The sequence below is a fragment of the Melanotaenia boesemani genome, chromosome 19, assembly GCF_017639745.1.
Source record: "Melanotaenia boesemani isolate fMelBoe1 chromosome 19, fMelBoe1.pri, whole genome shotgun sequence".
NCBI classification, from domain to species: domain Eukaryota; kingdom Metazoa; phylum Chordata; class Actinopteri; order Atheriniformes; family Melanotaeniidae; genus Melanotaenia; species Melanotaenia boesemani.
This window is the reverse complement of record NC_055700.1, coordinates 14,715,945-14,738,173: the sequence shown is the minus strand read 5'-3', so window position 1 is coordinate 14,738,173 and position 22,229 is coordinate 14,715,945. Positions and strand designations below refer to the sequence as shown.

General features: G+C 38.2%; 2 protein-coding genes across 2 annotated transcripts in view; one reads left to right on the top strand and one right to left on the bottom strand.

Moving 5' to 3' along the window:
* abl1 (c-abl oncogene 1, non-receptor tyrosine kinase) overlaps positions 1-8,677 on the top strand; it is a 29,032-nt gene extending 20,355 nt beyond the window's left edge. The window contains 9 exon segments of the mRNA XM_041970877.1: positions 919-1,214; positions 2,365-2,637; positions 2,851-2,935; positions 3,109-3,286; positions 3,814-3,998; positions 4,197-4,349; positions 4,456-4,545; positions 4,690-4,818; positions 5,413-8,677. Coding sequence (XP_041826811.1) covers positions 919-1,214; positions 2,365-2,637; positions 2,851-2,935; positions 3,109-3,286; positions 3,814-3,998; positions 4,197-4,349; positions 4,456-4,545; positions 4,690-4,818; positions 5,413-7,073 — 3,050 coding nt within the window. The 3' untranslated portion in view covers positions 7,074-8,677.
* Positions 8,678-8,752: 75 nt separating this feature from the next.
* On the bottom strand, positions 8,753-21,602 carry rab14l (RAB14, member RAS oncogene family, like). The gene is made up of 8 exons (XM_041970879.1): positions 21,467-21,602; positions 16,093-16,151; positions 15,348-15,401; positions 14,445-14,622; positions 13,071-13,137; positions 11,421-11,508; positions 11,296-11,326; positions 8,753-11,181 (listed from the first exon to the last, which is right to left on the bottom strand). Exons 2-8 carry the CDS (start codon positions 16,142-16,144, stop codon positions 11,004-11,006), a joined length of 648 nt encoding a protein of 215 aa, XP_041826813.1. The 5' UTR covers positions 16,145-16,151; positions 21,467-21,602; the 3' UTR covers positions 8,753-11,003.
* Between the last annotated feature and the right edge of the window lie 627 nt (positions 21,603-22,229).

The following is a 22,229-nucleotide window of genomic DNA, read 5'->3' as shown; positions in this document are numbered from 1 at the left end:
CAGGACATTTGTAATCAGCTTAAAATTTTGGGTCACCAGGACACCATGAGAAATAATCCAGACTAATTCCCTTTTTTATGTTGTGTTTTTGTGTAGATACAGTAATTATAGTTGGGAAACATTTAGAATAGTTTGAATAAAGTTTACCAGTATGTCAAATACTCTTATTAGTGTGTTTGGGTTGGAAATGACATGGAAAGTGAGCCACACTGGGAATCCTCTGTTCAGTGCCCCCCTCATTGTCCTCATTCACATCTGACTCACTTCCTGACAACAGTCTCACATATGATTCTTTTTTCCACTGAACCAACTGTAAAACAATAAAGTAGATGGATCATACAGATAAATGGAGGAAGGAAGGAGGGAACATAGGCACTGAAATAAACAAGAAAATGTCCAGCACCTACATAACTTGATATGCTGCGACAGATAATCATGAATTTGTTTTAAGTCACCAATTTAATTTAAATCACATAGTTTGCAGAATTTTCAAAATTGGATAATATAAATTTTGTTATGCATCTTACTGATGATATACATTTTTTATTTATTTAGTGTTGTTTTTTTTATATATTCAGGCTAAACTTAAGGCAAGTTGGTGGGACTAGTTATTAGAGCCAAATATGCTGTTGATTCCCTGATGCTGGGTTTGTAGGCAAATGAAGGAGGATGTCTTTTTTTCACTTATGAGGTGCAACTGATATGTGAAGAGAGATTATATTTGACTCAGGTTCAGTTAGCTCTTGCAGTGTCATGTTATGGTCACCTGTTTTATGCTGATATTGATAAGTGTTGCATCAGCTTTATTGAAGAAAACAGTCAACGAACGCACTGATATCGTTGGAAAAAGTGTAAAAGAGTTCCTCAGTGACAATAAGCATAGATCATTTTTGAATCCTGATCTTTTCTGATGACTAGGAGAGAAGTTGCGTGTGCTGGGTTACAACCACAATGGTGAGTGGTGTGAAGCACAGACCAAGAATGGCCAAGGTTGGGTGCCGTCCAACTACATCACACCAGTCAACAGCCTGGAGAAGCACAGCTGGTACCATGGACCTGTGTCGCGCAACGCTGCCGAGTATCTTCTCAGCTCGGGCATCAACGGAAGCTTTCTGGTCCGAGAAAGTGAAAGCAGCCCTGGACAGAGGTCCATTTCTCTGCGGTATGAGGGGAGAGTCTACCATTACAGGATTAACACTGCATCTGACGGCAAGGTAGGCATCAGTGGAAACTCCTGTGTATATATACTGTATTTACACACCAAGAATCACAAATGTACTTGTAGTGTCTGCTTTTCATTCAGGGAAGGATAACAGACTAATATTCACGTTGGCTCGTAGTATCAGCAGTGCTGCGGATTTTCTTCTTGATTTAAACTCCACAAAGAAAGGATTAAACAACCTCCTGTTTGCACAATCTGCTGTCAGACCAGTCCTGTTTGTATTTTGCAGATCTGTAATGCCTCTTAAAAAGCTTGCAGCTTTATGTGAAAATTAATTCAAAGCTAATTATACTTTCTACCACAAGAAAATCATCCACAATTTCTGTGAGGGTTAAGGGAATGTTAACCGTATGTCCTGTTACTGGATGTAAGCCTGAAATTTTTAGCTTGGCATTCCCCAAAGAAGTCACTGCTATTTTGTCTGTGTCACCCTGGTGCCTGTGATGCAGCGGGATGAGCTAGCTTTAAGAACTATGACAAGAATGCCACTAACCACCGTTGTGCTTCTTATAACGGCCGGCAGACATGAGGCTTGATCCAGACACTGACACCCCATGCTAAGACATGCTTCAGCATTGACATATGTTGCCAAATATGTGAGCGCACACTTAAAAAAAAAAAAAAAAATCTACTAGTCAAAAGTCTGGTGTGAAAGATTTCTCAAATGCAAGTTTTTTTTTTTTTTGTTACTGTTTCCAGATGTGTTCATATTGTGAGCTAGAATCTTTACACATGGTAGAGAAAAACATTTTAATGCATGACTTGTTTGATGGAAAAGTCTGTGTCCACTGAGCCCTGACCAATATCCTTCCATCAACAAGCTTCCTGACACATGCCTTCCAAGCTTGGAATGGGCTACCATCTTCACTTTTCCAGTTATCACTGGTCTCAGACAGCTCCCTTTCATGTTAAGTTTCCAGACAATGTGTCAGCGCTACTACTTAGTAGTTAAAAGTTAATGACTGATAATATGGGGAATTTTTGTTCACTTAAGTACAGATTCAGAATTCCTCTTGTTTTTTAGGGTGCTTTTAAACATTTATAGACAGTTGCTGAGTTTAACTTTCCTGTTAATAAAACAAAAAAAAAAAAAAAAGAATTGCTGTCTAAATGCATTTACTCAAATTTTAAAACTCCTCCAGCTATACGTCTCGTCAGAGAGCCGTTTCAACACCCTGGCAGAGCTGGTGCACCACCACTCCACTGTCTCGGATGGCCTCATCACTACACTGCACTACCCAGCACCAAAACGCAACAAACCCACCATCTACGGAGTTTCTCCCAACTACGACAAGTGGGAGATGGAGCGCACTGACATTACCATGAAGCACAAATTGGGAGGGGGCCAGTATGGGGAGGTATATGAGGGTGTCTGGAAGAAGTACAATCTCACCGTGGCAGTCAAGACACTAAAGGCAAGTCAAAAAGAGAAAGACTGTTATTTCTGAACATTGTAAATGTCAAAATCCTCTCTGGTGGGAAAATTTTTACATCTGCAGGCATTGTTAACTCTGGGTTAGATATAAGTCTTTGATTTGGCTGAATAATATTACCATCTGCTGTTAGATAGGTGCAACTACACCCAGGTTGTGGCTTTTCTCATTTTTGTTTTGCCAACAACTGTGCAGGAGGACACAATGGAGGTGGAGGAATTCCTCAAAGAGGCAGCCGTTATGAAAGAAATCAAACACCCCAACCTGGTTCAACTGTTGGGTAAGTGAAAAAAAAAAGAAAAATCTTGATAAAATGTGTTATCTCTCCTGGAATTGTTTTATGTTTCCATTCCAATGCATGCTTATCATTCCCATAAAAGCTGATTAAATTGACATAAAACCACAAATTGTTTAACAGTGCCTTTTTGCTTTGCATCTTTGTGTCCTTTACAGGTGTGTGCACACGGGAGCCACCATTCTACATTATTACAGAGTTCATGACCCATGGTAACCTTCTAGACTACCTGCGGGAGTGCAACAGAGAGGAGGTCAATGCTGTGGTGCTGCTTTACATGGCCACACAAATCTCCTCGGCCATGGAGTACCTGGAGAAAAAAAATTTCATACACAGGTGTGTGTACACTAAGTTGAGTTGAAGATAATGGAGTAAGTTTTTCCTCTATCCTTTAGTGTGTGTGCCACTTAATTTGCAGGTTTAGTCACATCTGTAAGAATACCAAATAAAAAAAAAAACGTCTTTGTTGCCTTCTCTGTTTTCTTCATTCCTAAGCAATCTCCTCTCACTTTCTCCTTATATCATAGACAAGTCATTGTTGTAACAGTCTGTTCAGACATGTTTAACAAGGTCCCTAAGAAGGGATGAGAGATGATTTATGTGTTTCTATTTGCAAAGCTGCATTTTAATTTTGAAGCCTGACAAGATTAGGCATGTGGCTCAGTACTGTACATAAATTCTCACATCCAACATCAGAACAGTTGCTGGAGCAGCAGATACTGTTAATGTTTGGCTCATTTTCTCCTTCCTTTTTCATTTTTTTTATATTGGCGCATTCCTGATAGCTTTCCCATATTTAGTGTTTTGTTTAGATTTTTTTTTCTCTCTGAATCCTCATCTTTGCTCCTCTTTCTCTCCTGCAGGGACTTGGCAGCACGCAACTGTCTGGTTGGGGAGAACCACCTGGTGAAAGTTGCAGACTTTGGCCTGAGCAGACTAATGACTGGAGACACATACACAGCCCATGCTGGGGCTAAGTTCCCCATCAAGTGGACTGCTCCAGAGAGTTTGGCCTACAACAAGTTCTCTATTAAGTCTGATGTCTGGGGTAAGTTGGATTAAATATACTCATAACGGTTCTACTTAAATTACTTATTTGATTGCTATTTAACAAGGGTAACCTTTTTTATTATTATATTGCAATACTTCTCTTGACCTCGTTTACTTGTAGTTCTTGATGTATTTCTTGTGCTAATTGTACTGGATGAATGAGACTCAAGTAATTATCATATTCCTACATCTTCAGCATTTGGTGTGCTGTTATGGGAGATTGCCACCTATGGTTTGTCTCCTTACCCTGGCATTGACCTATCCCAGGTCTATGAGCTGCTGGAAAAAGACTACCGCATGGACCGACCAGAGGGCTGTCCTGAGAAGGTCTATGAACTTATGACAGCCTGTACGTACAAAAAGGAACCTATTTAAAATATGGCTAAAACATTTCTTTTCTTTTGGCAGGGCTTTCTTTTTTTATTATTAATTTTATAACTCTTTCATCCTATCAGGTTGGAGGTGGAACCCCTTAGAACGGCCATCTTTTGCTGAGACACACCAAGCCTTTGAGACCATGTTCCAGGAATCCAGCATCTCTGATGGTTAGTATTGCTTTTTTTGCCATTTAAAATGTCTTGTTTTGGATATTTCATGATACCCACATCTATGAACAAGCACAAGTGTTATCTTGTTAAACTGTTGAAACCTTATGTTCTACTAACTCTTTACTAACTTTGTTGTTAAAGAGGTGGAAAAGGAGTTGGGAAAGAAGGGGAAGAAGGCTACATTAAGCTCCATCCAGCAGGCTCCAGAGCTACCCACCAAGACCAGAACTCCGCGCAGAAATATGGAAAACCGGGATGGAGACGGTACAGGTAAGATGTGAATATGATGTCATTTATCCTTGTTGCAAAATAGTATCTTACACTCATTCTACTTTAGAGATTGACTGAAATCGATCGTTGCATGACCTTTGATACCTAAATGGTACATAGACATCTTGTTTCATTTAAAAAATGTTTTGTTTACAGTTAAACACTTTGTCCGTTTAGTATTTGTAATTCCTTTTGAATTTATTTTTAATTTAAGTATGTTTCATCAGGTCATTTTTGCCTTTGTACAGTCTCCTTAAAAAAGACCTCCACCTAATTGGACTTCAAAGATTTACGTGTTTAATTAAGCCATGCAATTAATATTAGTCAGAGCCCATTTAAAACATTCATTCAGCTTTCTGAAGCAGTTTATATTGTCTTATTTCTTCCAGTCTTTGCCATGTGCTGGTGTAGATTCTCAGTCATCTAGGTCATGGTAATCATATGAGCTTAAATAAATGCAACTCTACAAAAAAAAAAAACAATCATAGTCCAGTTGCCTTTATTCAAACTTCACGATTATTTTCCCATGGTTTGGATAACTCTTATATATCTTGATGGCCAACAGTTTCCTGATTTGTTTATGCTGTTCCTCAGACCTAGTGGACCCAGAAGTGGTTGTGTCATCACCAATGCTTCCTAGGAAAGAGCGCCCCCTGCTGGACAATAATCTAAACGAGGATGACCGTTTGCTACCCAAAGACAAAGACAAGAGTCGTATTGGAATACTCGGCCTCATTAAGAAAAAGAAGAAAAACGCCCCAGCACCTCCCAAACGCAGCTCCTCTTTCAGAGAGATGGACATCCACCCCGACAGACGGGTTGTGACCCCAGATCCTCGAGACATTGGCAGTTTCAACAATGGTGCATCTTTGTCTCTAAATGATGCCATACATGGCTTTGAAACCTCAAAGTTCTTGGATGTCACCAATAATGGAGCCACCACCAGTGGTGCTCCTAACTACCCAGGACCTTTGTTCCCCCGAAAGAAGGGAACTCCAGCAGTGCTTGGTTTAGGTGGTAAGACAGCTACAACACCACCTAGTGAGGACGAATCCATTTCTAATACAACCCGTTTCCTGAGGTCCTCTAACATGTCCAACGGCCGAGATGGCACTGAGTGGAAATCTGTCACACTGCCACGAGATCTAGGCCAACACCACTTTAAATCAAGCACTTTGGAAAATAAGCCAGCTCTGCCACGAAAGAAGACCAATGAGCAGAAAGGGGAGAATGCCCCTCGAATGGGCACCCTGACTCCCCCACCACGCCTGAACACATCACCAGATGTTTCCTCTATCTTCCTGAGCAAAGATAGTTCCAGTCCAGGTTCCAGTTCGCAAACATTGACACCCAAGGTGGTCAAGAGACCAGGTTTGCCGGGACAGGAAAACTCCAAGACTAGTGCTCTCCATGCTGAGCTTTCTAAGCCCAATGTGTTTCCTGCTTTGGGTGCAGCTGGAGATGAGTGCAGAGCTCGCAGAAACAAGCACACTGTAGATTCCTTGTCTGTCAGGGAAAGAGGAAAATTGCAGAAACCCAAGCCAGCTCCACCTCCACCACCCACAAGTGCCAAAACAGGGAAGATCTCCCGTAGTCCTACTCAAGAACTTAACTCCCCCACAGACATCAAAGGCAAGGGCCTTCCTTCCATCTCAGATTCTCATCATACAATCCCTGGAAGTGACCAACCTCGTTTAACCATTGGTGAGGGCGCCAAAAAGCTGCCTTTGGGCTCCACTTCTAAACCTCAACCGCTAAAGCCCTCTGTGTCCTCCACTTCAGTGACCACCTCACCTTCTAGCCAGAGCCTGGGAGGCTTGTCTTCCCCCCTCGCCTCTCCCAATGATCAGAGCTCACCTGCATTCCAGAGAGCATCAGGAATTTTAGTGGATCCCAGACGCTCTCTCCGCAAAACTGCACCTCGCCAAGCATCAAACTCAGCCGTGACACGCGAGATGGTGCTGGAGGGAACCGAGTTGCTACGGGCAGCCATTTCTCGCAACTCAGAGCAGACCGGTAGCCACAGTGCTGTGCTGGAGGCTGGAAAGAACCTGTCAAAGCACTGCACGAGCTACGTTGAGTCCATCCAGCAGATGAGGAACAAGTTTGCTTTTCGAGAGGCCATCAGCAAACTTGAGAACAACTTGCGTGAGCTTCAGATCTGCCCCACTGCCACAGGGGGATCCAACACACAGCAGGACTTCAGCAAGCTGCTGTCCTCTGTCAAAGAGATCAGTGACATTGTTCAAAGGTAGCGCCAAAAAATCACCAGCTACCAAGACAAGGAAATTAACATGAACTATGTTTTACCCCTTCCAAGCTGTGGCCAGTGTTGAGCTCATGGTAGAGGGTAAAGCCTGTTTGAGAGCAGCAGCAGCAGCATATGCTCTCTCTACAGTACGCTCTGACTTACTTCAGCCTGTGGTTACTATGGACGAACTCTAAGGAAACTTATGTGGATGTCTCTTACCAGCCTTAACTATGAATGCACATTGTCATTTGGCCTTAATATGAGGCTAGGGGCCAATTCGTCATCAACGTGACTTTTTTTGAAACTATCATGTCTTACATATTTTGCTTTTTTCCCATACATCACTTGACATTAACAAAAAAAAACCCCTTCGATACTTTCTTCCATCATTGATGGTGTGTTAATTAATGCTGCGACAATGAGCAAAAACAAATAAATTTAACTTCATCTTTTTCCAGGATGCCTTACAACACGTGTGCTTGTATTTTCCATTGACATCTTTAAGAATTCTGGAAAACAAACAAGTCTCATGTTCTTTTTCTCTGCATTTTGTCATCGGTGACTGGTTGTATACTGAGATTAAATTTTATCTCTTTGTATGGACGCTTTCTGCAGTATTTGCAACTGTGTGCCATAAAGACGCATTTGAGGCAAAATGAGCCTTCATCTTTTTGCTTTTCTGCACACTTAGGTAAAAAAAAATAGTGCCTTAAACACTATTAGAAGGGCAGTTTTGGTCTTGTCACTTTCAAGTGCAGATGAATGGCCTTGGCTAAATTGCGCCACATGCTTAAAAATAGCTGTGTTTTGATCATTTTCTGTTATTTTAAACATAAAAACAAGCATCAGTAATAAATGCATTGGTTATAAATGTTTGCCATACCAAAAACTTCAGTCTGTCCTAGAGAGGGACCAGGGTGTAGGATCTGCATCTTAGTGGATCTGTTTTATATTGTCCTTTGACTGGACCTTTTTATATATATAATAAAATTATCTATATACATGTTTGATTCAACCTTCTCTATATGCCAGTCATAAAAAGCCATCAGTAGCAATTTGGCCTTGCAGCATTATGCTTTTTCAGTAAAGAGGGGCACCAGACTGACTCGGTGTTTCTCTGGCAGGCTTCTGCTCCTAAAAGAGTGGAGGTCTCACATTGTCTAAATGCTGTTGCAGATGCCTTTCCTCCCCAGAAAGAAAAATATATCCTGGGGGAAACACTGGACTGAGATGTTTATGGATCTGTCACTTTGTCTTACACAACATTTTGTAACTTGGAGGGTGTCCATTGCAAGATGTTTCTTCCTTGTTTGCATCTCTTGGACATTTTCAGTATTTGTGCTGTAGTCGGCTCATCCCACATGCCCTGACTGACTGCGATGCCTGAGGACAAAAGTCACCGCTACCTGCCTTGACTTAAATATGGTACTGTCGTTGCCTTTTTTTTTTTTTTTTTTTTTACCACTACTCGACTTTTGTGTCTAAGCCTCATTCACCAATTTTGTAGACATATTTTCACTACATTTGTAAATGTTTTCTTTTTCCCTTTCTCTAACTTGGGTGCAATTTTTGTTGCAATAAAATACAAAGCAGTTGTGCTACTTGAAATACACAGATGAATCCAGTGGTTCTTAAATGTGATTTCCTCTGAATGAAAACATTACAATTTAAATCAGATCCATGTGATCTTGCCTCCTTCAGTCCCCTTCTTTATTTCAGTATATTTTACATCATTAGACAAAAAAGCAAAGAAACAGGTTATGTATAATTTATTTTTCTATCTAGATAATTTTGTCATTAAAATCAAAATGTCAACATTTTTAAAATCATATACACGCAAGAACGCATTTAAATGTTAGCACAGCTTCTTAAAAATTTATACATATGTACTCTTTTTTTGTACTTGTGGACAGACAAAAGCAGGAAGTGGTCACTCAAACTGCAAAGAGGTGGGACACAGGAAAAAGGAAGCCCCAGCCCACCCACTTCCCACAATAAACCAACCAATCCCCACTCCCGTAAAGTTAAGACAGCGATGCAGGCCCCTCCTACACAGAGGAGCCATGATGAGGTGGAAAAAGAAAACAGAATATCAACACAAACATGCCCCATCCTCCATTCTGTACAGAAATGACAGGTTGGCTGACATAAATACGACTGTGAACATCATCTCAATCCACTTCCAGTCCCCTCAATAATCAATCGGCAGGTTCAGTAGTGTGCAGACGGGATGGCTAGGGGGCCGTCTAGGTGTCTGTCCTTTACATACATTTATTAATAGAAACTATTTTACAGAATTTCCCAAGCATGAATTACAGGCAACCCACTAGCACACCAACTGTACAGATCTTGGCAGAGCCACCAAATAAATGTCTAAATCCAAAGTACAGTAGCAAGGTCATCACCAGCAGTTTAGAAGCAATATATACAGCTGTCCAATCAGGGAATTGCTATATTACAAAGAAATTGTACTTTAAGGAAATAGAAACATGACATGATTTTGATAACTTCATATCTCAGGGGCATGCTGCTTGGTGTTTTCTGAGGCAGAGCAACAACTGCCCACATGAACAAGAAATCAGCTCTTCAGTGCAGCGTCATTAAGATAAGGACGTGTGAGATTCGTTTTTACACCTAAATAGTCAGAATATGGGTTTAAGACCATGCTGTTGACACTTAATTTTCCAGCAAAATTAATGAGCTTTCCTAAATAAGTACATTTAATCGAATCGGGTTGAACTGAAGAGCAGGTGCAGCAAAAGAATGACTACAGAGTAATTAATGTAATAAGGCAACAAACAAAGACAAAGAAATGCTGGTAAAGACAGTCTGTTGATATGATAATAATAATTATGATGATGATAATGATGGGGAGAGCTTTGGGGGTTAGATGTATAAAAGGGAGAGCTGGTGCAAAAGAACCTGATGTAAATTATTCCTTTCATCAGAAGCAGAAGGTTTTTTTTTGTTGTTTTTTTTTTAAAGTGACATCTTAACTTAATCAAAAGAACTGTCCATTCAACACAGAGACCAGCTGGAAAACACAGACATTTCTTCCTGTGACATCTCAGAAAAACTGTGGGTGGGGCATACTTCCAAAAGGAAGTTGAAGGTAATTTCGAACATTTACAGGGATGATTTCTGGCTTTCTACTTGTCTTTTTTCTACTGTATCTCTCCTGAGTTCATCAAACCTGACAAAGGAATTTATGTCAAGCAGCACAAATTACAATAAAAAGCTGCGGGCAGGTTTAAATTCTGCTGAAAAAGCTCTATCAGTTACACATTCCTGGATAAACACTAAAGAGCATCTACCTGTGTTGCTGCTTATTACACTATTTCAGGTGGGAAATCTCATCTGCATGTCTTGATAAAACGTTGGAATTGTAAACCATGCAAGAGAGGACTTTGGGAATATAATTTAGATCTGACTTATACACTAATCAGAGGTTGATGAAACTAAATGCAGTGTTTACATTTCATATATAGCGATAAAACCAAACATAAAAAACAGTCTTGCTTAGTTATCTTGTGAACATTATATCTATCTAAAGTGTCAGTGACCAGTGTAATGTGTGGTGGCATCTAAAGTTCTACGGATGTAGGGGTGGGACTAGGATGGTGCACTGGAGCGGAGCAAAAGAGGAGAGCTATGGGAGGAAAATATACTGAGAGTTTTAAGATGAGGAGTGAGACAAAAATGATGGGAAACAGGCAGAGAGGAGAAAGAGAAGGAGGGGGAGATGAAGTCCACACAGCATAGCTCAGTCTGGCCCAAGTCGATATTTGCCCGTTTCTTTCCTCCGCAGCCCCGCTCTCATGTAACTCCTGGTGCAGTGAGGGATGAACGTACGGAGGTGTCAGAATGGATGGAGGGGGTTGGTTGAGGGGAAACAGACAGACAATGGTAGAGTGCGGGGGTTTTTGCTTGGTCATTAGCAGCCACAGCCTTCCCTTTGGGGCTGTGGTTCGCTGGTTAGCCGACCGCCCTGAGGGGCCGAGGGCTTATGCTGAACCCCAGACTCTGCAGCATTCAGGTCCAGGCTGCCATCTTGGATGTTCTGGTAGATTTTCTTAGCAGCTTCCAGGAAGGCATCTTCAACATTTTCACCTCTAAACACAGAATCAACATACATGTGAGAAAAAAGCAAACGAAACATAAAACATGCAGGAGAAGGAATAGTTATTGGTCGGCAATAACTAAAAAACAAAATTCCACACACTTACGTTTTTGCACTGGCTTCCAGAAACAACAAACCTGTGAAGAAGAAAAGAAAACAAAAACAAGAAAAGGATGTTAATCTTAACCCTTTTTTTCCTGACTTCCTCAAATGCACCAATGTCTGTCTCACCGTTTTCCTCAGCAAACTGCTTCGCTTCCTCATATGTGACATCCCTCTGGGCCTCCAGGTCTGCTTTGTTTCCTATGAGAATGATCACCTGGCAGCAAAGACACAAAACAGTAGAGTGAGACAACTCGGACAGCAGAGCAACTGTAAGAGACATTTGCTTCCTTAGTCTACAGTCGATCATAAAGCCAAAGACAATAAACTTCAAATCTACTGTTGACCTGTATATTGATAAACAGACTGAGGAACATGTGAATACAAAATGCCTGGTGACGATGATGAAGTAATGAGCTTCTACCTAGCAAGAGTAAATGTACCAGAACTGCTGTATGCTTTCCATAAAACATTCATGTTTTATTCAAGTAGATTTTCTTTGTTGTACTCAGAAAATGTCATTAAAGTCCTCACTGTATGATGAATCCCACATCATTAAATGTGGTCAAAATGTAACTGTGATGTGGCAATGTCAAATGACAAAGAAATACAGGATGAAAAGAGTGCTCCATATCTGCTGCAGAAAGGAGTAATGGGCACAAACGTACCGCCGATGTCTTCAACACAAAATATGATGACACTTAAATTGTTGTCTCTGGTCTTTCAGACTTAACACATAACTTGCAACTATTTAAATTTGTTTATTTGAATTAAGTTTCTTTTAGAAAACACAGCAATTGGTTCTTTAATATCTCCTTCAAGAAGCTTTTCATTCGAATGATGAGTATTAGTCAAATGATGTCGGTCAAATGATCAAACTAAAGGTTCTTAGCATTCAGTATTACAAACCAAAAGCAGCCTGAATGAAGACCATGATTGCACTACAACAGTGCCATCATTTGGCCAGAACAAGATACTTCATCAAAAACAAATTGTGAAAATAGGGGTAGGTTTTGACTGCTTTTGAAAGATGTAGTCACCATTGCCTACAAATGGCACGGCTCTCATCTTTGATACACAATCACAAAAACCTGCCTTCGCTGAACTCAGATCAGAGAGACCAGTGATATCAGAAGATTTAGTCAAAACAGTTTGAACTTAGTACTACCCTTGATATAAGAGACACATTCACCATATTTAGTTATTTATGGTTGTGGATGTACTGTGTCTTATGGTTTAACACCAAGTCAATAACTTGCAGTTAATATATATTGTGTGATTGTTAGGTGGTGGTCGGTGGATTGGCTGCCACGTTCCTATCAGTCTGCCACAGAGAAGCTGTAGCTACACGTCGTTTACCATCACCAAGTGTGAATGAGGAGTAAATGAATAATGGATACAATGTAAAGCACTTTAGGTGCCTTGAAAAGCACTATATAAATCTAATCTATTATTATTATTAGCAAGATATAGAAGTCCATTGCTCAAATCCATTTCTCTGATGGAGAGCAGGATGACATTTAGCTAATGAGATTTACCAAGAACAACCAATTTAAGAAATAGAGGAGCTCTGTGGCTTCAAAAAGACTGAGAAAAACACGAGAAACCAGAAATGACACAGTGAAGAAAAAAGCAAGAATTATAAGAAATGTGAATAGCAAGAGAAAAGTAAATGCATAGAGCAATGTGGTTGTATATAAGTACAGGGGCTGTACATTTTTACAGAAACTATAACACAAAAAAGAATTAAGTGCAAATATTTCAATTTATATAACTTACAGTATTGGGGTTGGTGAGGTTCCTAGCATCAGTCAGCCAGCTGCTAAGGTGGTTGTAAGTGCTTCTCCTGAATGACATGAAAAAAGACAGAAGTTACTATGACAACAAGCCAATACTAATATCTCGCCATCTCTGAAGAGGGATCATCAGAAGAGCTGCTGCAACATGAAGGCATCACTTGAGGGTCAAACATGGAGAGGTTGTGGATGCATGTGAAATTAATGTTGCAGCTTAACTCAAGTGAAATGTATTTGCATATATTCAACTAGATCCCTGTCTAACATGTAAACCAGTTCATTTTTGAGACCACCTTATTGCTGGAAGTACCATTTCCTAATAAATAAACTCACCATATTGTGGCCCTGATGTCAACATGTATAAACAGAGGGGGAGCTGGTTTCAAAATACACATTTTTAAATTTACTATAGATATTAAAACAAAGTATGAAAGAAATTATGGTGGTAAACATTTTCAGACAAGAGGATTGAACCAACTTTCTAAGCTTGTTTTTGACAATTGAGAACTTTTTCTGCATTTATTTATTACCATCAAACTATCCTTATTCTTTTTTCATATAAAACATCAATATACAATGCATAAGTCCACATACAGCCTTTCATCTAGCCTTTCCAAATCCAGAAGTGCAACTTACACATATAGGACATATGCAGTGCTCAGAACCAGTCAAACACACCATAACAGAACCTTTGTATGTAACTTCACTAGTGTACATTAATACTGCCTGCTGACAGAAACACTACAAATCTTTCATATGTACACTGTAGACTTCTCATCTTTCTTCAAATATCCATCCTGTACCAATTATTCATTCACCACACGATGATTTATAAATTGTATCATCCCATGTTTAACTTTGACATTTACACTACAGGAGGAAAATACAAAGATACAAAAAAACACTCATTTTAGACCACACCCTTTAATTATAGGGTGCAGTCATCTTTGCACTCACAGCTACCATGCAGAACAGAGCAAACACTCCGCTTTTGCACCCATTTCTGTGCACCAACAGTAATGTAAACATTTCATATCGGTTTTTTCAGTTAAGTACAATTTATACCCTGGAATGAAAACTGGAATTGTCTGCACTTTAGACAAGACACTCCCCATGATGAGCCATTTGGTATAATAATGATACCATCAGTTTAGAGAAGAGGGCTGGACATCAATTTGAAAGAGATATTTCTGGTTTGGAAGTCTAATAGGGTGGACTGTGTTTTTATCAGATGCTTTTTCTATTAGCTTCCTGTTCTTATAAAATTCACCAGATGGTAATCACATACTATAAAAGCTTAAAGTGGTGAGACCATGTAGCAACTGTGGATCTTCCACACATGAGAAGCATCTTTTACCTAGTAATGTCATACACCATAAGTGCTCCTGCAGCTCCCCGGTAGTAGGAGCGGGTGACGGCCCTGAAGCGCTCTTGTCCTGCTGTGTCCCAAATCTGCAGCTTGATCTTCTGTCCGCTAACCTCGATTATCCTTGTACCAAACTCCACGCCAATTGTATGAGGGCAGTCTGCCATGACTGTAGGGAGTAAGCATGGGTGAAACTAATTTCATTTCATTCATTGTGTCAATGAATTCTGTTGCAATTCCACATTTGATTTAATTTTAACATTTTTCTGTCACTACATGTACCAGAAAAAAAGTGTTAACATTCTGAAAAAATTGTGATAAAGTTTCTCCTTCATTGGCAGTTGCAACTTAAAACATACATCTAGTTTAAACTAAACATACATCCTGTAGAAGTGAACATCTATGTCATTTTTGGTGTTAACTAGCAGCAGTTACAGCAGCAATAATTAATAACATTTGGAGTCACAGAGCTCTATAAACTGAAGGTATATAAACAACTAGAAAGAATCAAATTTCTTTTAAACTGATATTGAAAAGCTTTTTTCTAAATCACCCTGAAGTATGTGTGCATGTGTCTGTATGTGTGGATATGTGCAGGATGTGATTCTAGACAAATGAATGAGAAACTCAGCATCTGGCTTGTTAATAGTAACACCAAACATTTCCGAGCTGAATAGCAATGTGAGGCTGCAGCTGGCTCATACACGGGAGAAGAGACTCACTGTTGAGCTCACACTCATCTTTTATGCCACCGACTTCCGCTGGCAAATTAAGAAATCTAAAGTGATCTAAGCACTCCACTGGAACCTGGCATCATGACATGCACTGAAGCGCATGCACAAATGAAAAAAAGTAAAAAAAAAAAAAAAAAAATCAGGGCAGGACAAAACTTACATTTCTTTTCTGTGAACTGGTGAAGCAAACATGACTTTCCTACCCCCATGTCCCCTGTGGAGTAAGACATGGAGAAAAACTCAGGTCAACCGAGGAACATAACAACTACTCTCTATTTAAGCCTGCAGAGCTGTCCCCATACATGATGTAGTAGTCAACAAAGGCACTTAAAATTTCATGTGGAGTCATGAAAACAGCACACAGAAGGGACACAATGTTTCCAGATGTTGTTTTTGTTACTTAAGACAATAAAGTAAAAAAAAAAAACAAAACACTTTATTAATCCCAGAAGGAAACCATAATGTTTTTTTGTTTGTTTTTTTAAGACTAAACAATAATTAATCAGAAGAAGATATAGTCTTGTTCCGATGGGTGATATTAATTATGTAAAAAAAAACAACACTGAGGGAGAGAAAATAAATAAATAAATAAATAAAATCACTAATTGCCATTCCATCTAAAACTTGTGACAGCCAGCCTCTGGTGGGCTTAAAAGTCCATAATGGCTGAAACCTGGAAGCATTTCAAGAGCAATGTTAAATGCAGTTTAGCCAAAATATCTAAGTAAGTATGAAGTTTTGCTTATTCTTTGGTTTAAAAAAAAACAACAAAAAACCCAAGACAGCTCTACAAAGTTCCTTAGACCATATACACTGGGAGAGAAATGTATGCAAAAGTTTTGAGGAGTCCCCTTGAGTTCATCAGAATGGCTGCAAACTGGTTGTCAGTGGCAAGGATCACTTACCAATAATGATGTATTTGAAAATGTAGGAGTAGTTATATGGTGCGGTGGCCATCTTGGCTCTGGAAGACAAAAAACAAAGAGGAAACAGCTTATACATTTAAACTTTATAGGTACCGTGAACAAGGCTAATAACTAGCTTATTCAACATGTAAGCTAAATTATAATGCTCCACTCATCTTGCAATCAAGGTCTCAGTACCTTGTAGCACTTACACTCAGCATCAACTATATTCCTTCTGCTCAGTGCCTTTCCAAAATTTATCACAAGGTTTTCCCCAGGTTTACTTAAGGTTCTCTCCACATGATTAAAATACATCATAGATGTCACACTTGATACAGAGCAGTCTATCCTTACTGGATTTACCAATTTACAATATAACTGGTCACATACTTGTAAAATTGGAGCACAACTGGGGCCTCTGTCAGATTAAGATACATGTATGGCTGCCACAATTCAGAATATTTTGTAGGCATAAAAATAACTGCTAAGAGCAACTGTGTTTAAATAATTATCTTACAAATAATCTAATAATTAACTGATACAAAATATAGAATTAGAGCTATTTATTGCCAACTGATATAATTCAAATAATTTTTATATGTGGTTCATCAGTAAATTTAAGCAACAGTAAATTTTACAATCAGTTAATTCCTTCTACAAAAAAACAACTCACAACTAAATCCCAAACTTTATTCAGCATTTATAATAATTTGAAGCTATATCAAATAAAAAATTAAATCCAGAACAAATTGCCAGATGCCAAAAACCCTAACTGTGAAGGTTGATACTAAAACATATGTACTTGTATCCAGATGTCCAGCAAGAATATTCCACATCACAATCATTCCAGGCATTAATAATAATACCACATACAATTGATGTATATAGTCAATATTAGGATGACTACAATATCCTCGCTTCAGGGGATCAAAAAAGCCTTAGCAAAATTCAGACAGCTGGAGTAATGGGTTAATTTGAACAAGTAAGGGTGACAAACACTCTTCAAAGTTAACAAAAACCATACAGAGAAAACCAAATACCCTGTGGTTTCTCCTGACAGCTCAGTAACAGCAGTAAACTAATTCTCATGGTGCTGGATGTACACAAGAATACTTCCAGCATGTAAGGTGTCAGAGCTAAAAATAACTCTAACACTTATCTGAAATCCAGTGATGCTTTACTGTTCAGTCAGACCACTGCATATCAATAACACATGCTTTGAAAAGGCTTTACTTTACCCCAAAACATCAGAAAACCACATGAAAAAAAAACACAAAACAAATTAGATCAAGTAAAACAGTCTCCTCTGGTTAGACACAAGAGCTCAATTAATACACCTCTCCTGAGGTGTAAAATAACTACAATATGAAAGTAGAAATGAAAACTAACTGGGCACCAACCTGTTTTTAAATTATACAAAGGCAGTAAATAAACATTTCCCTGTAGGTTGTTCTCCTCTTTCTTTAATGTCAAAGTCTTTTCAAAGCTAGCTTACCAGCTAAAAAGTGCAGTTTCTGCCATTCTTGCTATTCAGGATTACAGCATTTTAGCCCACAGAGTTTTTCAGAATCATACTTGACAGATAAATGCTGATTGACCAGAATGAATTGGAGAAACTTTTCTGTGGCCGGATCCCTTCAGTTTCATTACTGCACCATTTTCTCTTCCATTTTTAGCTGAACAGTGTTTTACCCTTGGAAATTGGAAACCTTAGCTGTACAGACATTTCAAGTAGCTGTCTTGATTTTTTTTATGTTTCCCAACTAAACTATATCAAAATTAGTGACATGCTACATTATGAAAAGCAGCTCATTCGCCATCAGACTTGTCAGTGCAGGTGTAACGCTTTGTCTAAACTAGAAAATAAGACAAAAGATTTATTACAAAATCACAAATAATTTAGACCACATGAGTTCTAATGGAAATATTTCATGAACTGATTCTGCATCAACATATTGTTTGGCCTAAACCTGCATAATACTTAACATTTGTAAACACGGGACCACAAGAGGCCCCTTTGTAGGTTGGTGAGGGGGATTTGCCTAATGTAGCTACAAAACATCCTGATGAGAGTCATCAATTATGATTGGTTTGTTTCAGAGTGGAATGGGCATTTTGTCTGGAAGAGACAAAAATAGACAACATAAAATGGTGTCACCCTAACTCTGGTCAGGTTAAGGGTCAAGTGTCCTCATGCATCAAAGATGCTCAACCCTGTGAAAACACTACAAGTTTGATGTCAAATATCTGCATGACCAAATCATTTAAAATATTAAATAAATTAAATATTTTAATAGTATATGTTTTTGTAGTTCTAAGTAAAAAATGAAAAACTAATGCTAATGAGTGAATCAATGAGTATAATAACTGTTTTTGCTGGTGGCACAAGAAAATAAATTTGGCTTACACTAGCGCCCCTGACAAGCTGTAACTCTACCTGGGAATTGGTAATTAAGCTGGCAAACGGGCTGGATAACTGAACCCAAGAACAATCTTAACATGCTACATCCATCGTTTGCTGTCTGGGTATGTATTAAAATGTTTAACGTTGATATAAAAGATTAAATAATCTTACAACTGATACTACAAACTTGCTTATGCACATATTTTTAGGAGAATGAGGGTCCTGGAGTAACTAATTTTCTCTGGTCTATTAAATAATTAATCATTCCATTCCAGTCCTAATAGGAGAAAAAGTTAATAAAACTGTAGTGAGCATTACCATACACTAACAATTTAGCATTTAAGTTTTAAGATTAAACAGATCCTGAAACAGTCACATCACAGCCATCCATTAAACTGGCAACATAACATGCCATGGTCCTTTTCTAGGTTGTCTCAAGTCACATTACCCTCTTGTGGTAGTAATGATGGTGGAGTTAATCTGTTTGGAGTAAATATATCCTTCACGATTTTTTTTAAATACATAAGTTTCCATGAGAGAAATTAAAAGTGATATCCATTAAAATGTTGGCAAGCCAGGATCATGTGACTTTACTGCAATGTCAGTAGTGCACTTCTCTCCAAAGAAATTGTATCACAACATTTACTACGACAAACAGACATTCTTCAAAAGGAAAGGAAAGTTCAACAGGGACAACGGGTGAAAATTAGCCTTTTGGCTAACCCTGGCATATTTACACTGATTTTTATCTTTGTTTCTTAATATGTGCTGTCCCTGTTAAAAAATAAATAAATAAAAAAGAAAAATAAATAAACTTATGAGTAACAACCATGAGTTGTCTGGAGACACATATTGTACATGTACACAGTAGACTCATACTGTTATTGCATCACTTCCTGACTGAGATCATTTTGCTACGTTGTTAGTCATTTTCTTAACCTGTAGTAGAAAAATTATATTAGCCAAATTACAGAAATAACATTTCCCCCTCTATTTCCATTTCATTTGCCAACTTTTAAAGTTTGACTTTTGTTCTTTTAATGACATGATTTAATTATGTACCCTGAGCAGAGATTTATTTTCACAAACTGTTTACCAAAGACACTTGACTTCTACCAAACGATTGACCATAATTCAATATGCTTCTAATGACAATTATATAATTGGTTTAGTTACCAGTTTCATTAAGAAGAATGGGAAGTAATATATTCTGTATTTCAGTAAACTAAAAATACATGCAAAAATAAGGTGGAAGCAATTTGTTGGACTGAAAATTTCAACACCACAAATCCAAAGGCATAAATACAAATTAATGACAGGATCCACAACCTACCCAATTCCTAATGTAGGAAAGTCAGTTGGGTCAGTGTTTATATCTTACCTCACCTGTGTCTTTTGTCAACAAAGCTTAAAAAACATACCCAAATTTAACAATAATATAGATTTGCTCCAATATTTAATGTAAATGAATTGGCTCTTGTTTTCAATTTGTATGTCCCTTATTAAAACATTGTGTAGTAATTTAATTGCAACCATTTGACAATCATCAACTGAAATATAATAAAGGTGACAATACTACTGGCTCCCAATGGGTACCTCAAATATGACAAGAATCATGACACATAAATGTCTACCTGACACTCAGGCCCACTTGCAAAACACCCCTACAAACTCTGAAACAACATGATCATCACTTCAGTTTAATGCTATGAAAAAGCACTCTACCACAGTAGACTCATATTAACACATTCAATGTATAAAATGATTACAGGTTAAGAGAATGTATTAAAATAAAAGTCCAGGTAACTTGGTGGTAGATGGATAAAGCTTGTTTATACACAGAATTCTGAAACAACAAACAGAAATGATACAGCGCTTCAGGATTGAAAAACGCAGATATATTCAAATTAGCAACACCTTGGGACATTAGGACCTTACATTTTCAAAATAATCGGTTCTTAATCTATCGATCTGTCTGTCTGTATGTCTGTCTATCTGTTATTTGTAAAACAAATAAATAAATAAAGCCTATGTGGTGGCTAAAACACAATGTTGGCTAAGATTTAGCATTAGACGTTATATACAAGGCTGCGCTCAATATTATCATGGTATCATCATCAACCTCATAGAAAGAAAACAGATTAATCAGGGACTTGTTAAATCAACAACAAAATTAATGGAATGTCAGATGTAAACGTTTTACTATAACACCTTAATGCCTAGCTTGCTCCTAAAGACGGTAACTAGCTTAATGTTAGCTTAGTAACCGGCAAAATGACGGCATCGGTTTCACTAGTGTCATTAACGACAACAAAGAGAAATTAAAGCTGCCAAGCGGAAGGGGAAATACAATCTGATACCGACTTGGTTAACCAGCTAGATGGACGAATCTGATTAAATTCACCGCCCTATATTAGCTATTTTGACAGCTGAGTTAGCATTTGCTACAACTGCTTGCTGACATAATTGGTGTTTAACAACAAACCCAACTAATCACAACCCGTAAAACATTTACCTCTATCTGTACACATAAAGTCGATTAAGTAACACATATTGGCCAATCTACATTTAAAAACAAACTTGGCCTCAGCCTTATTTTACAAAAGCTACAATAAACCAAACTAACGAAAGCTAGCGATAGCTTTAGCAGGCTAGTTTATCAGTTTATGGAAGAGGCTTGCTTATTTGTCTGTACATAACAAATGACCACGTTATTTGTCATGTACGGTATCATCTTCCTGCCTTTAAATAAATCTCTCATATCAGTGGAGCCAAAAACACAAACACAAAAACAAACCTAGCATTCCGTTAACTAGCTCTGTTAGCTTTTCATTAAGCTAACTCCTGGCACACACAGCTGAAGTTTAACAGTGCCTGCAGTTTCACAGTTTAAACGTTTATGTCTCAGCCTATATTAGATAATAGTAAATGTCTAATGGTCTTCAATAACTCCTCGTTCGTTGTCCTTACCAGGAATTTAATCTTTTGAGCTATGAGTTCTGGAACTGCTGTGAAGAGGTATGCAGGTTATCCTGGCTCAAGTATGATCTGTCTATCCAAGATGGCTGCTCACGGCACAGGGTTTCCTCCGCTCTATACAATGGGCTTCTGGGACAAAGAGCTTCATATGCGGCGATTTGCAGTTTGGACAGTTTGGTGGAAGGCAAGTATCTACACAGGTGTATTGTGGTAGCAGGACTGGGAAGTAACTGATAACAGGTATTAAGGATTAGTTTCTGAGATTGCAAAATAAACAACTTTGTTTACATTTTGCAATAGACCAATCAAACCCCAATACATTTGTAAAATGCATAACTAGTTTTATTAAAGACAGACTTAAAAAGTTTATTTGCATTGTCAGTGTTATGAATTGGTTTTAACAGAAAAATATATTTTTGGTGGAAACTTATGCCTATGTCAGTTTTTAAGTGTATTGTATTAGTGGTAAAAAAAAATCCTTGCAGTTTTTATTTAGTAGCTTACAGTAGGCTATTTGATAGAAATATGATCCACTTCTGAAAAGAATAATGTATGCTGTACATGAATTAATACAGATTAAGGTAAGATAAAAACAAAGATTACGTGCCACTTCAGATCACCACTTTAGTATGTTGAAGAAAATAACCACTTAATAACTTTTAATATCTTGGATTCAAATTAATCTCTCAAATCCCAGGTCAAAAAAAGTGGGATTTTTGGGATGCTGTGTAAAATGTACATAAAAATAGAATGC

Excerpts from the sequence above, each read along its gene's own strand:
- rab14l (XM_041970879.1), bottom strand. The coding sequence starts at position 16,144 with ATGGCCACCGCACCATATAACTACTCCTACATTTTCAAATACATCATT. Across the intron at positions 15,402-16,092 it reads TTTCAAATACATCATTATTG|GGGACATGGGGGTAGGAAAG; the intron begins GTAAGTGATCCT and ends CTTACTCCACAG. Across the intron at positions 11,182-11,295 it reads CTGGAAGCCAGTGCAAAAAC|AGGTGAAAATGTTGAAGATG; the intron begins GTAAGTGTGTGG and ends TTCTGTGTTTAG.